This window comes from Somniosus microcephalus, chromosome 3 (assembly GCF_052327205.1).
Source record: "Somniosus microcephalus isolate GS21.2 chromosome 3, FLI_Smic_1.0, whole genome shotgun sequence".
NCBI classification, from domain to species: Eukaryota; Metazoa; Chordata; class Chondrichthyes; order Squaliformes; family Somniosidae; genus Somniosus; species Somniosus microcephalus.
The window spans coordinates 120,668,123-120,683,168 of NC_140989.1; the positions used below are offsets into that span (position 1 = coordinate 120,668,123).

At 43.2% G+C, this 15,046-nt stretch overlaps 1 protein-coding gene across 1 annotated transcript in view; it reads right to left on the reverse strand.

Annotated features, from left to right (window-relative positions):
• The window catches only part of tmem181 (transmembrane protein 181), a 54,922-nt gene that overhangs the window by 6,485 nt on the left and 33,391 nt on the right, over window positions 1-15,046 (reverse strand). Inside the window, exons 5-12 of the mRNA XM_085981540.1 lie at window positions 13,955-14,085; window positions 13,688-13,779; window positions 9,246-9,303; window positions 7,824-7,926; window positions 6,702-6,753; window positions 2,593-2,675; window positions 1,898-1,987; window positions 46-112 (exon numbers count right to left, since the gene is read on the reverse strand). Of these exons, the coding sequence (XP_085837666.1) occupies window positions 46-112; window positions 1,898-1,987; window positions 2,593-2,675; window positions 6,702-6,753; window positions 7,824-7,926; window positions 9,246-9,303; window positions 13,688-13,779; window positions 13,955-14,085 (676 nt within the window). The remainder of the gene's footprint in view (window positions 1-45; window positions 113-1,897; window positions 1,988-2,592; window positions 2,676-6,701; window positions 6,754-7,823; window positions 7,927-9,245; window positions 9,304-13,687; window positions 13,780-13,954; window positions 14,086-15,046) is intronic.

A 15,046-nucleotide genomic window follows, 5' to 3' on the forward strand; every position in this document is an offset into this window, starting at 1 on the left:
AATAAAACCATTTATGGTCTTAAACCATGACATCACTTAACTCACCCATAAATCACATCATCATCAGAATCATTTAACATGGAAAAGGCTGGGTTATCCTTTAGCTGGGATTCTAAGGAGAGAAAATATTAGTAAAATAATTTTCTCCACAAAGGCTTATCTGAAAATGAATTTCAAAATTGTTCAATTTGGATAGGCTAGCATTTCTGACTTATACTTGGTACAGATCGCAGTGCATGTACTCAAAGACTTACTATTCTTGGTGATGCTGCAGAGAAAAGTTATATTTAAACCCTTAGCTGAACGTTTTACTGTGTTGTTAAATCATAGAATGATACAGCACAGAAGGAGGCCATTCAACCCATCGTGCCTGTGCCGGCTCTTTGAAAAAGCTATCCAATTAGTCCCATACCCCTGAACTTTCCCCATAACCGAGCATAATTTTTACTTATCCAGTAGTGCATTCTAGCTCATAACTCACTACGTAAAAAAAAATTCTACATGTCGCCTCTGGTTCTTTTGCCAATCACCCTAAATCTGTGCCCTCATTATCGACCGTTCAGCCATTGGAAACAGTTTCTCTTTATTTACTCTTATGATTTTACTCTATGCCCTTCATGATTTTAAACATCTCTATCAAATCTCCTCTTGGCCTTATCTGCTCTAAGAATAACCTCAGTTTCTGTAGTCCCAGGGAGGGGAACTGGTGACATTCCTTGGGGAAAATGAAAGTCAGGCTTCTTTCAAGCCCCCTTCCCTTGATGGACATTACAACTTGTACTTAACTAACTACTAGCGCGGTCACCCTCTATTCAGTTAACTAGGTTCAGTGACATTGTAAAGGTCTGTAACTAGATGTTACTTCTGCAACACAACTGTGCCTGTGGAATAAACTCTGGATAAATACTGCTCTAACAATAGGTTATTTGGTGCTAGAACTATAATATTAGTTATCATTCCAACAACTAGTAAGCAAATAATTTCTATCTTTAATATCTGGACAGTTTCTATACCCCACTATCCAAATAGACACAGTTCCTGCAAAATTAATTAATTTCAGTTAGAAAGAATGTCAAGCCATTGGAGAGGGTGCAGAGGAGATTTCCCAGAATGGTAGCAGGGATGAGGGAATTCAATTATGTGGAGAGACTGGAGAAACTGAGGTTGTTCTCCTGAGAGCAGAGAAGGTTAAGGGGTGATCCGATAGAGATGTTCAAAATTATGAACAGTTTTGGCAGAGTAAATAAGAAACAGTTTCCAGCGGCAGAAGGGTCAGTAACCAGAGGTCACAGACTTAAGGTGATTGACGAAAAAGCCAGGGGGAAGATGAGAATTTTTTTTTTGCTCAGTGAGTTATGATGATCTGAAATGCATCGCTGAAAAGGGGTGGTGGAAGCAGATTCAATAGTAACTTTCAAAAGAGAAAAAGCAGGGGAGTGGGGCTAATTCGATAGCTCTTTCAAAGAACTGGCACAGGCACGATGGGCTGAATGGCCTCCCTCTGTGCTGCATTATTCTATGATAAATAAGCCAAATTTTAGATCTATGCATATAATTCTATACTGATTTCCTGGTCAATCACATTTTGCTTTTGAACATCCGGAGCACATGAATTGTGCTGTATAACTAAGTTCTTATCTTTCTTTGAAGGTTGCAGAAATGTAACCACACTTCCAAATAGTCTCAAAATGAATGTTCCACTATCATGCTGATAAAACTAATCATTCCCCCAATTATTAACTTCTCCTGAAAGTCAACCATTTGATTTTTGTTTCGACTGGACACACTTCCTTAGTGTGTATTTTGAAAAATCCTCAGTATTGCATCTGTAGCAATGTTCATTCAAAGACCACCCGAACAGAGTCAAACCCCACAGCATGCTTTAAGTTTCACATACCATAAACTGCATTCTTCGAAGGGGAATAAACATATGCCAGCGTATACAGGTAGTAGTTCAGCAGGCCATAGAAGGATAAAAATTCAGCTGGTAGCCTTAGTAAAGGAAGACAAACAAACACACAGAACTGCAGTATTAAAAAAAAACTTACAGCATCAAACACTGCACTCCCCGATAGTAAGCCAGGCTCAACACAAGAAACTTGACAAGACAATTTTAAGTACAATGAACTATTCTTGTATACAGCAGGAAAGACAACAATGTTTCACTTGCTTGGCCTTCCCCCATCTTTCCCAAATACTGGGAGGTGGTAATTGAGTTTACATACAAATAACCACCGAATCAAACTATTATTCTGCAAGGCTTTGCTCACTGCAGTTTTCTTACCGATAGTTCAGACAAATAATGAACCAGAGTGACCTCCCCCAACCCGTTTTCCAGGCTCTACTGCAACTCTGTCCTTTAGGATTTCTTCTTTGTCCAATTAGGATAAAATAAATATGTCTGTATCCTTATCCCATTTCCCTTATTCTCTCTAAATGAGACACCCCATAAATTACATGCTAAGCTTGTACAGGCTTGGCATCTTTATATAGCCCGCAGTAACGAGTGTTACATTACAATCAGATTTTCTTTTCATGCATTCTAAACATCAGTCGCCATTAGAGATCAAGTTGAAGTACAGTAAAGGATATAGTTCTGATAATGAGTTGAAAGCTCAGCTACAAAGTTATCTTGCAGGACCTTTGCTCCGAACCTCAGGTATAATATTACAATGCTGAAAAATATACAAAATTAAGCAAAAATTAAGTTTTTTTGTTGAGAGAAAAATAATAAATATGGGAAGAAAGAGAAAATGTTATTAAGTTACTGAGAAAAGGAGGTGTAGCTGCAAAAAATCCCTCAGAGGTCTGGTTAACGGCAGTGATAAGAAATAAATATTGAAATGAGTCTCTAAATATTAGTATGATAACACATTTCAAACTAATTTAAATTTTTTTTTTACTTTAGTTAGGATTTCAAGAGGAAAAATATTCAAGAAATGTTAAAAGTATTATTTAACATTTATGTTCAGAAATTGGGCATTACTCTTAGGGGTTAAATTGGCTAAGATCTGAAAATGGATGTGGGGATTGCAGATCGTGATTAACCCACGCTCAATTCATGCTGCCTGCCGTTTTAAATGATTGCTGCGTGCAGCCAGTGCGGAGTGGTGGAGGTCAATGCCAGGAGTGCTGTTCCTAGAACAGATGCAGTCATAGATACAGTTTAATGATCTCACACGAGTTGTCAAGATGAGTGAGTTCATCTTCAAATGGCATATGCTACTAAATTCACCACTAGCCTCACCAACTGCTCAATTCACTACACCCCCATGACCCATCTACCAACAATCTCGATCAGGACTCAATCCTAACATTCATAAGCTTTACCTCACCCTCACAATTAGCACTGTTGCAAACCTCGCACCCGTAACTCTCAGCTCGCACATAATGGCAGCTATTAAACCATGACAGTCACATTACCCAAACATATTGCAGGAAAAATTTACAAAATTAAGCAAAATTGACACACTTCCTGCTTTCTTTCAGGAGAAGGTGGTGCATAACAGCAGGCAGCAGCAAAGAACTGGAGGAGGACAAGCGCGCCTGCATGTTTTAACCCCCAGTGAGGAGACAAGTGCTGGCCATCATTGGAAGGGACATCGCTGAGGCAGTAGCCAATGGCGGACTGAAGTGATCTATGATGATGGTATCAGCATACCTAACCGTCCGTCTCCCTCGATCTCTTCAGCTGAGAAGCTGCAGATGGTGAAAGCATGCACATCTTACTTTATCCTCTCCCCTCACAACCTAACCCTTGTCCCTTTGTGATTTCAGATACCAAAGAACTGGAGCCTTCCAAGTCAATGGATGAAGAGGAAGAAGAAGAAGAAAGTGAAGATGAACAAACACCATCACTCGCAACCATCAGCTCAGAGATTGACATGCGTGTATTTTAGGCTAGAGTAGAGGAAGGATCTGCATGTGGTGATACACCGGGCACAAGCGTGCAGGTCGCCGGAGGGTGAGGTCGCAATCTAGTTCTGCTGCAGAGAAATCAGATGAGGACTTTGATGGGCCAAGCTACAGAAGAAGGCTGATGGGTGTATGTAACCAAAAGCTTGGTGCACCGGAAAGCCTGCGCTCAATGTCAAGGAGCATGGGGGGGGGGGGGGGGGGTAAGAATCCACACCAACTTGGCACAGGGCATTGCGCAGACCTTGGAGCTCATCCTTTCAAACATGGAACGGGTGGTCACCTCCATCAGCACATCTGTAGAACCCACCATGATGCAGCGTCTGATGGCCAATGTCACAGCTTGCATTACAGCACAAGCAGCTTACATCAAAGGTCCAAGTGCTGCAGTGCAACTTCAGACTGCTGCCTTGTAAGCTCTCAAGGCTGTCATCATGGCTCGGGATACCAATGTCCAGGGCATCATAGCAGTCCATCAATCTGTTCTCCAACAGATTACTAGGATTGCTGAGGCACTGCCCCAAGGGAGTGGCAGTGACTCCATGGAGCACGAACCTGCTGTCCTCTCAGGATGACAGCTTTCCTGCTCCCACCCCTGCCACTTGGCCAGTTCCCTTGCTGTTGCCTGTCAGCCAGCTAGCCCAGACTGCTGCAGCCCAGACCGAGATGGTTCAGTCTGAAGCCGGGCCTTCTAGGCTCAGCTGCTCGAGGTCGTCCTCCAAGGCCAGCAGCATTCCACCACACATGCTACAGCCACTGGGAAAGCAACTTGTAGGAGCACGAGGAAAGACAAATGCACACAGAAGACAGGCACTAAGAGAATGCACAAAGGTGATTAGTTTATTTTTGTTTGCATTATGTCATGATTGAATTTATAAATTTGGATTGGAATGTGCATTTTTTAGTGGTTTTTATTTTGTATTGTCAGCAAGAGGACAAGGTGATGGTCAGTGATAGAGGAAAGCTAAGGAGCGTGGGACTGTTGGTGAATGGGGAGGTGTGGTTGTGGTTGACTGGTATTGCTCATTAATATTTCATCACAGAGCCTGGCCAGAAAAGGGCTGTCTACTTGCTCCTGCTCCTCCCCCGATAGGTGGTGGCAAGGGCTGTTCCCTCAATGGTGATGTTGTGCAGCATACAACCACAAATCTTGTTACCCGCTCAGCCGAATACTGCAGGGCTCCTCCAGAGCAGACCAGGCAGCAGAAGCTTTGCTAGACGATGCTGATGGCGTGCTCTATATTATTCATTATGGAAGCATAGCTCTCATTGTATGCATGCTGTGTGCACGTGTGTGGGGCTTCCAGACCAGAGTCATGAGCCATGTCAGGAGTGGGTAACCCTTGTTGCCCAGTAGCCAGCCTTTGACTTGCTGTGGTGGTTCAAACACAGGTGGCACAGAGGACTGTCACAGAATGAAGGAATTGTGACTACTGCCAGGATAATGGACATTCATCTGCATGATGCGCTACCTGTGGTCGCACACCTCTGCACATTGAAGGATTGGAATACCTTTCGGTTCAGGAAAATGGCAGAATTCACATGAGGCGCATGCAAGGCAATGTGCATGCAGTCAATGGCACCCTGCACCATGGAAAGCCTGCAGTCCTTACAAACCTTCATGCTCGCTCTGCTTGCTTGTCTTTGGCAAGTGGGAATGAGATGAAGCTGTCTCTCTGTGTATAGAGAGCCTCAGTGACCTCCCTTATACAGCAGTATACTGCAAACTGCAAGATGTCGCTTATCTCTCCAGCAGCAGCCTGGAAGGAGCCAGATCAATGTTTCCTCGAAGCTGCGCGGCCACGCGGATGCGCAGCATCTATGAGGTCCCGTGCAGGCCGCTCACTGGCTTTTGCATTGTATAAACTGCGTGTGTGCAAAATTTGAATGGGCCACGCAGCTACTAAAAGGGCCCCGCGCACCAAAAAAAAATTACAGGGTATATTGAGCCACACGCATTAAGAGCCACGGTCACCTTGACAGCCTTAGGCAATACGGTCCTTGCCCTGCTTTGAGTTTGCAGTTATGGCTGCAGCAGTTGGCAGATTTCAGTCACAACCTCTTTAGTGAAGCAAAGACGTCTCAAACATTGGTCCTTGCTGAAGTTGAGGCAAGAGAAATGCTCCCTAAAGACCCTTGCAGATGTGACCTCCTGTTGCAAGCCCTTCTTCCCCCTCCTCCCTCTTCTAGCAGCTTGTCCTGCTCTGCATGGCCTCTCTTCATTCTCCCAGTCATGCTCAATTCCAAGAGGATGGCCTACCAGGATACCCGACTACCCATGTCTGGAAGCAACAAGCTTTTAAATGAACAAAAATGTACTTCAGCACCAGCCTGCCCACTCCCTGTAGACTGTTGAAACTTTAGGCAAGTATTGGAAAGCTCAAAAATGCGTAGAATTGCACCAGCAGCCGGAAAAAATAATCCAGCAACTAACCTGAATGTAGTTCATAATCCCTTTAAGTAGCGCTGGTGGTGGTGGGGGGGGGGGTGTCCTTCATGCTGTTTAACGTTGCGTTGAGCTGTGCAAGGTTAAGACAGGGTATAGGCTGGAGCATGGCATTCAAAAAGGGTGGCACTGGCCTCAAATCATTGTTGCACTTGGATTGACATCATAATCTGCCTGCTCTGCATGCTGCCGGCAGTCGTTAAGTGCACCCGTGCAATCCCCTTAACCAAGATGTATTTCAAGCATTAGACGTGGCACCTAAAAAAACGGGTGCTACAACCCCTATATCATTTAACAGAGATACTGGCTTACTTCCCTCTTAACCACAGGTGCCTATTACCTTATTACCAACACAATAAATGTTAGTCCAGTCAAAAACTTCAGTCGGAGATCTGAAACAAAAAGCACACATACACAGATGGCGGTCATTCATCTAAAACATACAAGAACAGGATTCGTACTTTACTAAAACAGAGAAATGTAATTTAATAATAGAAGACTCAATAACTCACAAGCAGTACAAATGCAGCAAGCAACAAACTTTCACACAAGTATTATATTTCCTTGAGTAAAGTGGAGTTAATGTATATTGAAGTGACTTTTAAAAATGATCATTGACATTCCTACCCTATATCAGTGAACATCATAAGTGTTAGTCCAGGAGTGTCAAACATACGACCTGCAGATCAGTTCCATCTAGCCCGCAATGTGCCAAGTCTCCCGGGGACTGCTTCTTACAGCCCGGGAGACTTGCGCCTTCAAATTTCATGCCACAGTACCACTCCTCCTTCACTCAAAGACATCAGCATCTCCTCCCGCTGGCAGAGATTCAGCCCCCCACCAATCAGGAGTGACGTGGGGGGGGGGGGGGGGGGCGGGGGGAAGGAGGGCAATTGGGTCGGGGGAGCTGGGAGGGGCGGAAGCAAGAGGCAAGAGGAGGGCTGGGGAAATGTAGTGAGGTTGTTGCACATGGTGTCCAGCATTTCCTGCAGAGCTAGGAACAGCAGTACCAGCAACATGGTGAGTGGGAGTGGTGCCGAGTGTAGAGCAGCCAGTAAAGGGGTGATTGAAACCCGAGGACCTTACTGTAGGGTAAAGAGTGAAAAATTGTTTCCATTAATGTGTGAATGGGGAACGAAAGGGGATGTCCAACAAACAGGGGGGGAACACATACTAATTTCTACCCCAGTGTTTCCAAATAATTTGCTGAATGTGGCCCATGCCAGTGCCAGGATGTTAAATCAGGACCATGTAAATTGAGTTTGACAGCCCTGTGTTATTCTGTAGATATATGCATATTAATGAGAACATGGATTAAACTTTATATTGGTTCCCGTTTAACATAAGGCTGCATTAATACACCCTTATGCAACCAGGTCTAATCTGAGTCATTTTAGATGAAAGAACAACAAATGAGTTAATATTTCAACAGAAGTTTCAAGTAGCAATAAATTCCACTTACCAAAGTATGGCATATTTTTCAGTTCAGAGCAGGCCCTCACAATCAGGAAAACAAGGTATAATATATACAAGGAACCCACGATCAGAAAGAAAATCTTCATTCCCTACAAGACAGCAGTATAAATAAAATTAAAAATAAAGACATTTTCTACATATAACAAGGCAAGTTGGAATATCTTTTCAACAGAATGCTTGAATCCCACATGACACTATACAAAAAAAACTTACATTTATACAGCACCTAAATATGTTCACAGGATGTCCTGAAGCACTTCACAACCAATGAACTACTGGTTCAGTCACTGTTGTTACGGAGTCAACATGACAGTTGCTTTATACACACCAAGGTCCATAAACAGTAAGTGAATAACCAGTTAATCTGTTTTTGGTGGTGCTGGAGCAGTGAATATATTGGCTAGGACATTGACAAAACTCTCCAAATAGTGCCACGGGATCTTTTGCACCCTCCCGAATAGGACCTCAGTTTACAGTCGCCTCTGAAATACAGTATTTCTGGCAATGCAGTACTCTAGGTCCTCCAGTGAAGTATCAGCCTAGATTAGGCACTCCTGGAATGGGGCTCCAGACTCAGAGGAGAAGGTAATACCAACTGAGCCAAGCTGGCACAATATTAATAAACAGATAGTCTGCTTAAAGCTGTGATCAGCATGCAACGTTACACAAAAATATCCATTCTATTAACAGTTGACTAAAAGGCGTCTCACTGGCACTGAACTTTTTAAACTCAAACATCTATGGGGTCAGCTTTAGGACATGTATTATGCAGAGGCTGCATTCTGTCTATATAGACTACCATCATATTACCAAGGACAGTTGTGAGTTTCATCATATGATACGAAACAAAGCTGTATCCAAATGAAAATTAGTCCAAATTCTACTTTTAGCAGCTCTAAGTAATGTTTCTTTTTTTAGTTAAAAGCTCGGACTTCAATTCCCTGCCCTTGGTTAAAGATTGGAGGCATGTAGACTCTGGCCAGCATAAAGTGGCAGGTTCATTCCATTATAGCGAGTCCCATGTACATTAAAAATATAGCTGCAGGGCCAAAGTTCACCCTCCCATACAACAGTCTGTATGCCTGCATGGCCTTTTAATTCTGTATCAACAAACAGAACTCATGCTAAAATTACAAAGGCAATTTTAATACATTAGGTGCATGTGCAACTTTTTATTTGCAGAGTCTGTTGGCTATTATAGAACCAGTTTACGAGGTAAGTGTAAAAATTACTAGCACATGTTTACTGTTACTTAATATCTCAGTCTGTGACAAAGTCACTACGCACTATAATATATTGCTGAAAGGCATCATCCAACCTAGGGTGTTGAATGTATAATCCTGTGGATTAATCCATTAAGTTTATCTGAGCTATGTTTACGAGCTTTTACAACTTGAGAATTCCTCACCTGGAAGTTGCTTGTGTCTACTCTGTATTGATATGTTGGGTCACGTAACTCGTTAACTCTGAAAAAGAAAGGTTAAATAAAAAAGAAAAGCTGTAAGTGCTGGAAATCTGAAATGAAACAGAAAATGCTAAAAAATAACACACAGGTAAAGAGAAAAGACAAGGGTGTGATAATTTGGGTGTGTAAACACCATCAGAATACTGACTGACTTGCTGCATATTTCAAAAGAAGGAGTTCATAACAGTTACCAACACTACTGCACTTGGAGGCTTTCATTATGGGCTAATACATTTCTGAAGTGGACTTTGAATCCTTTCTTCCTCCATTAAACCTCCACTGTGTAAGTAACCATCAAGTCTTATCTGCCTACATGGAACATAGATAGCTAAGCTTCATAATGTAAAACCTTTATGCGAGTCCATCCTGGAATGACCAATCTTACAAACTATTTCACTTCTCTAGGAGCAGATATAGTCCACTCTACGTTAATGCTGGACTGAACAGTTTTTTTTTCTACCTGTGTCCCTGCCACTGAAGTAATTATTCACTACCGATACACTGTGGCTACAGGATGCACGATCTACAGGATACACTGCAGCAACTAACCAAGGTTACTTCAATTGCATCTCCCTGCCCTGCAACTTCGATCACTGGAGGACAAGAGCAGCAATGTTGTGGAAACACCATCACTTCCAAATTCCCCAAGTCACATACTATGCTGGCTTGGAATATAATCGCCTCTCCATCATCACTGGGTCAATATCCTAGAGTTCACTGCCTAACACCACTGTGGGAGCATCATAGAAACATAGAAAAATAGGAGCAGGAGTAGGCCATTTGGCCCTTCTAGCCTGCTCCGCCATTCAATATGATCATGAATGATCCTCTATCTCAATACCACATTCCCGTGCTCTCCCTTGATGCCTTTTGCGTCTAGAAATCTATCTATTTACTTCTTAAATATATTGAGTGACTTGGCCTCCACAGCCTTCTGTGGTAGAGAATTCCACAGGTTCACCACCCTCTGAGTGAAGACATTTCTCCTCATCTCAGTCCTAAATGTCCTATCCCGTATCCTGAGACTGTGACCCCTCGTTCTAGACCCCCAAGCCAGGGGAAACATCCTCCCTGCATCCAGTCTGTCTAGCCCTGTCAGAATTTTAAACTCTAGTGAATACAGGCCTAGTCAACCCAATCTCTCCTCATACAACAGTCCTGCCATCCCAGGAATCAGTCTGGTGAACCTTCGCTGCACTCCCTCTATGGCAAGTATATCCTCTCTTAGGTAAGGAGACCAAAATTGCACACAGTATTCCAGGTGTGGTCTCACCAAGCCCTGTATAACTGTAGCAAGACATCCTTGCTCCTGTACTCAAATCCTCTTGCAATGAAGGCCAACATACCATTTGCCTCCCTAACTGCTTGCTGCACCTGCATGTTTGCTTTCAGTGACTGGTGTACAAGGACACCCAGGTTCCTTTGTACATCAACATTTCCCAATCTATCACCATTTAAATAATACTCTGCCTTTCTGTTTTTCCTACCGAAGTGGATAACTTCACATTTATCCACGTTATACTGCATCTGCCATGTATTTGCCCACTCACTCAACTTGTCTAAATCGCCTTGAAGCCTCCGAGTCCTCCTCGCAAGTCCACCTAGTTTTGTGTCGTCAGCAAACTTGGAAATATTACATTTGGTTCCCTCATCCACATCATTGATATATATTGTGAATAGCTGGGGCCCAAGCACCGATCCCTGCGGTACCCCACTAATCACCACCTGCCACCCCAAAAAAGACCCATTTATTCCTACTCTCGGTTTCCTGTCTGTTAACCAATTTTCAATCCATGCCAGTATATTACCCCCAATCCCATGTGCTTTAATTTTGCCCACTAACCTCTTATGTGGGACTTTATCAAAGGCCTTCTGAAAATCCAAATACACCACATCCTCTGGTTCTCCCTTATCTAGTCTACTAGTTACATCCAAGTTATGCAAGACTGCAGTGGTTCAAGGGAGAATGCCCAGCACCACCTTCTCAGGCAACTAGGGACTGGCAGTTTATCCAGTGTCATTAACATCCAGAGAACAAAAAAGTGTCAAATTATTTATTAATTCTAAATGAAATTGTGCAATTAACATCTACTGCGCTGTTTTATTAAAATCACTCAATTTGTACTACTGGATCATTTAAAAAAAAAATTTTTAATAAACATTCCTGCCACTATACCTTAATTTAACAGTAGCAGTGGGTTGTACAGGGGCAGACGCAGTGAGCGAGCCGTTATAGTCTGCCCTCCTGCCAGAAAGATCATGTTGCAGCTACAACTCTCCATGGTAGCTCAATTCCAAAATGCTAGGACCAATAGGGGACAAGCAGCACTCATTTAAAAAAAAATCAATCTACCTTTTCTCTCAAAGTTGTTACTGCAATTCCAACCACATGATCTGGTACAAATAGGGTCTAACTGCTAACACTCATCAGTTACCTTACACATTTGTATACTTTTTACTAGTTAGCTTTCCTGACACATTAGTATCCATTTCCATTATAAATTACTGCATAACCAGATCACTTAGTACCCGGTCATAATTCACCTGCTAGTTCATAAGAGACGAATCGCAGATCAGAAACCAATATGTAAATAACTGATGTGTAACCCAACCAATGGTGGTTTTCAATCATTTGAAACTCAAGTGCAGAGTGTTAAACCTGCTTTATAACAACAATAACTGGCATTTCTATAGCACCTTTAACATAGTAAAACGTCCGAAGGTGCTTCACAGGAGCGTTATCAAACACAATTTGAGACAGAGCCACATAAGGAAACATGAGGACAGATGTCAAAGAGGTAGCTTTTAAGGAGCGTCTTAAAGTAGAAGAGGTGGTGGTGGCTGGGGGCAGGGGGGGGGGGTAAAGAGAGAGGGGTTTAGGGAGGGAATTCCAGGACTTAGGGCCTAAGCAGCTGAAAGCATGGCCGCCAATGGGGGAGTGATCAAAATTGGGGATGCGCAAGAGGGCAGAATTGGAGGAGCAGAGAGATCTGAGGGTTGTAGGGCTGGACGAGGTTGCAGAGATAGGGAGGGGTGAGGTCATGGAGGGATTTGAAAATAAGGATGAGAATTTTAAAAGTGAGGGATTGCCGGACCGGGCGCCAATCCAATGTAGGTCAGCGAGCACAGGGGTGATGGGCAATATTCCCCCAAAGGTGCACGGTTGCGCATCAATCGCGTGGTCCCGCGCAGGCTGCTCACCAGCTCCTGCCGCTGGAAGAAATATGGCGCATGTGCGGCCGTGCAGCAATTTAAAGGGACCGTGCACGATAAAAAAAATTAGAGGGAACATTAGTGATGGGTGAATGGGACTTGGTACGAGTTATGATACGGGAAGCCGAGTTTTGGATGAGCTGAAGTTTATGGAGGGTGGATGATGGGAGGCCAGCTAGGCGAGCGTTGGAATAGTCGAGTCTCGAGGTAACAAGGCACGGCTGAGTGTAACACAGCATGTGAGTGCACCAATGTGCTGCACGGCTGGGCTAACTGCTAACAATACTGTTTAAATCATGAAAAACACACTAACCTGCATTTATATTGCACCTTTCACATCCTCAGGGTGTGCCAAAGCACTTCACAACTACTGTAATTAACTTATTTTCAAAGTGATGTGTAGGCAAAGGCAGCAGCCAATTTGCACAGAATAAGGTCCCCCACACAGCAAATGAAATGAATGACCAGTGAATTGGTTTAATTTTGGTGGTGTTGATTGAGGAAGAAATGTTGGCCGGGACACTGGGAGAACCCCCTGTGCTTCTTTGAGCAATGCCATGGGATCTTTTACATCCATCTGAAGAGACAGATGAGACCTGGGTTTAAAAGCTCATCTGAAAGACAGCATGACCGACAATGCAATCCCTTGCTACAGCCTAGATTATTTGATCAGGTCCTGGTGTAGGTCTTAAACCCACAGGCTTCTGAGGTGAGACTGCTAGCAACTGAGCTACTACAATGCCACTAAATTGTTTTGTTTTAATATTATGCCCTTGATAATTTCTTAAAATCAGATTAACAGAAGCAGCATTACTTTAACACATTACTATACTGAACTGCAACACATTGGAATGATCAACCAACACCTAAAAATAGATTGGTCATTTATCTCATTGTTGTCTGCAGGACCGTGTGTGCAAAAATTGGCTTCAGTGTTTCCCTACATTACAACAGTGACTGCACTTCACTTCATTGGCTGTAAAAGTGCTTTGGAGGCTCCGGAGGTTGTGAAATGCACTAAATAAATGCAAGTCTTTCTTTCTTTAATAGCTTCTGGATACTGCGGCTATTAGAGCAAAGTTTCACCAGTAACATAGAAGACTGTTAACCTGCCAATTAACTTCAGCACATTTCAGTTAAATAAAAGCTTTTAAAGTTATACTGCTACTTACGTCTGCCATATCCCCAGTGTCACTGCAGCCAGCCAAAGGAGACCAACAATACAGAGTTTGGGCAAATAGAAAGTCAAAAACTTCCTCTCTCCCTGAATGGGAAATAAAAATGTACACAGCCAATTAGACTTGAACAAATCCATAAAGTCAACAGCTTACAGTAATTGAGGCACACTGGGCCGCCAGGGGTTGGGGGTGGAAACAGAGGCACTGGGGCAGTGACTCGCAGGCAATGATGTTCTGAAAAGTTCCACTACAATACTTTACCTGCACACGAAATCCATGGTAAACACAGAGCCAAAACAGCAGCAATGCACACAGGAAGACTGCCTGGAAAAGGTCGTCAAGCATTCCTGGAAACCAGCTGTTTACAAGAAATGAGAGTGGGAAGAACGGGTCTAAGAAAAAAAGGAAAATAATGTAATTGTAGTAAGCACTTTATAAAACCCGTACACCTGAACTTTAAGGCATCTTGACAACATATTTTCCTTAATAAAGTGAATCTGTGGTCTGGAGATTCTACAGCTTTCAAATGGTTCAAAGAGCACTATTCACTCCCTCTTTAAAAAAAAGAAAATAACCTATCTTTGAGCTGCACAAACCCAGCACCAGTCATATGAAAAAGCCCAGTTGCACCTTCAGTGTGATTTTTCAAATTGGACCTGTTGAAAGTGTGTCTAAAAAGAGCTATCCAGTCACGGCCAGGGCCACTAAAAATTGGCGGCTGCGTTTTTAAATCACAGAATACACGTGGATCACAGCTCCCACCCCACCCTCTACAAAAGCCATCCTGCTCTTCTTCCCAACTCACCCTACAGCCTCTCCCAGCTCCTACCTCCTCCAGGAGATTGAACGCTGCAGGCAGGAATTCCTGATCTCCTGATGGGTCTGGCTACACGTCATAGGCATGAATTCCTTATCTCCCGAAGGGACTGGCTGCAGGTAGGAATTCCTGCTCGGTTACTAGGACTGGCTGCACACTGTAGGCAGGAATTCCTTATATCCAGATGGGTCCAGCTGCACGCTGTTGCATTATTTCTGAATTGCATGTGCAGGCATGACTGCTTTATTCAGATGACGGGCATGAGGCAGGTTTATGTATTTTTAAAACAAGGGAGTGAATAACATTGCTTGAATCATTTGATCAGTGCCAGTGTGACTGGGAGAAAGAAGAAAGGCTGTGAACAGTGAGAGAAGGGAGAGGCAAATAAATAAACTTCTACCGTAAATAATGCCTCACTCTGAAACAACCTCAGTCTCCGTTTTCTGTCTTGCGTACCTTGGGTGAACAACAAGGACATTTGAACACACAAGGGAGGCAACAAAGAGCAAAGAAAGGAGCTTACGCTCAAAGAATGA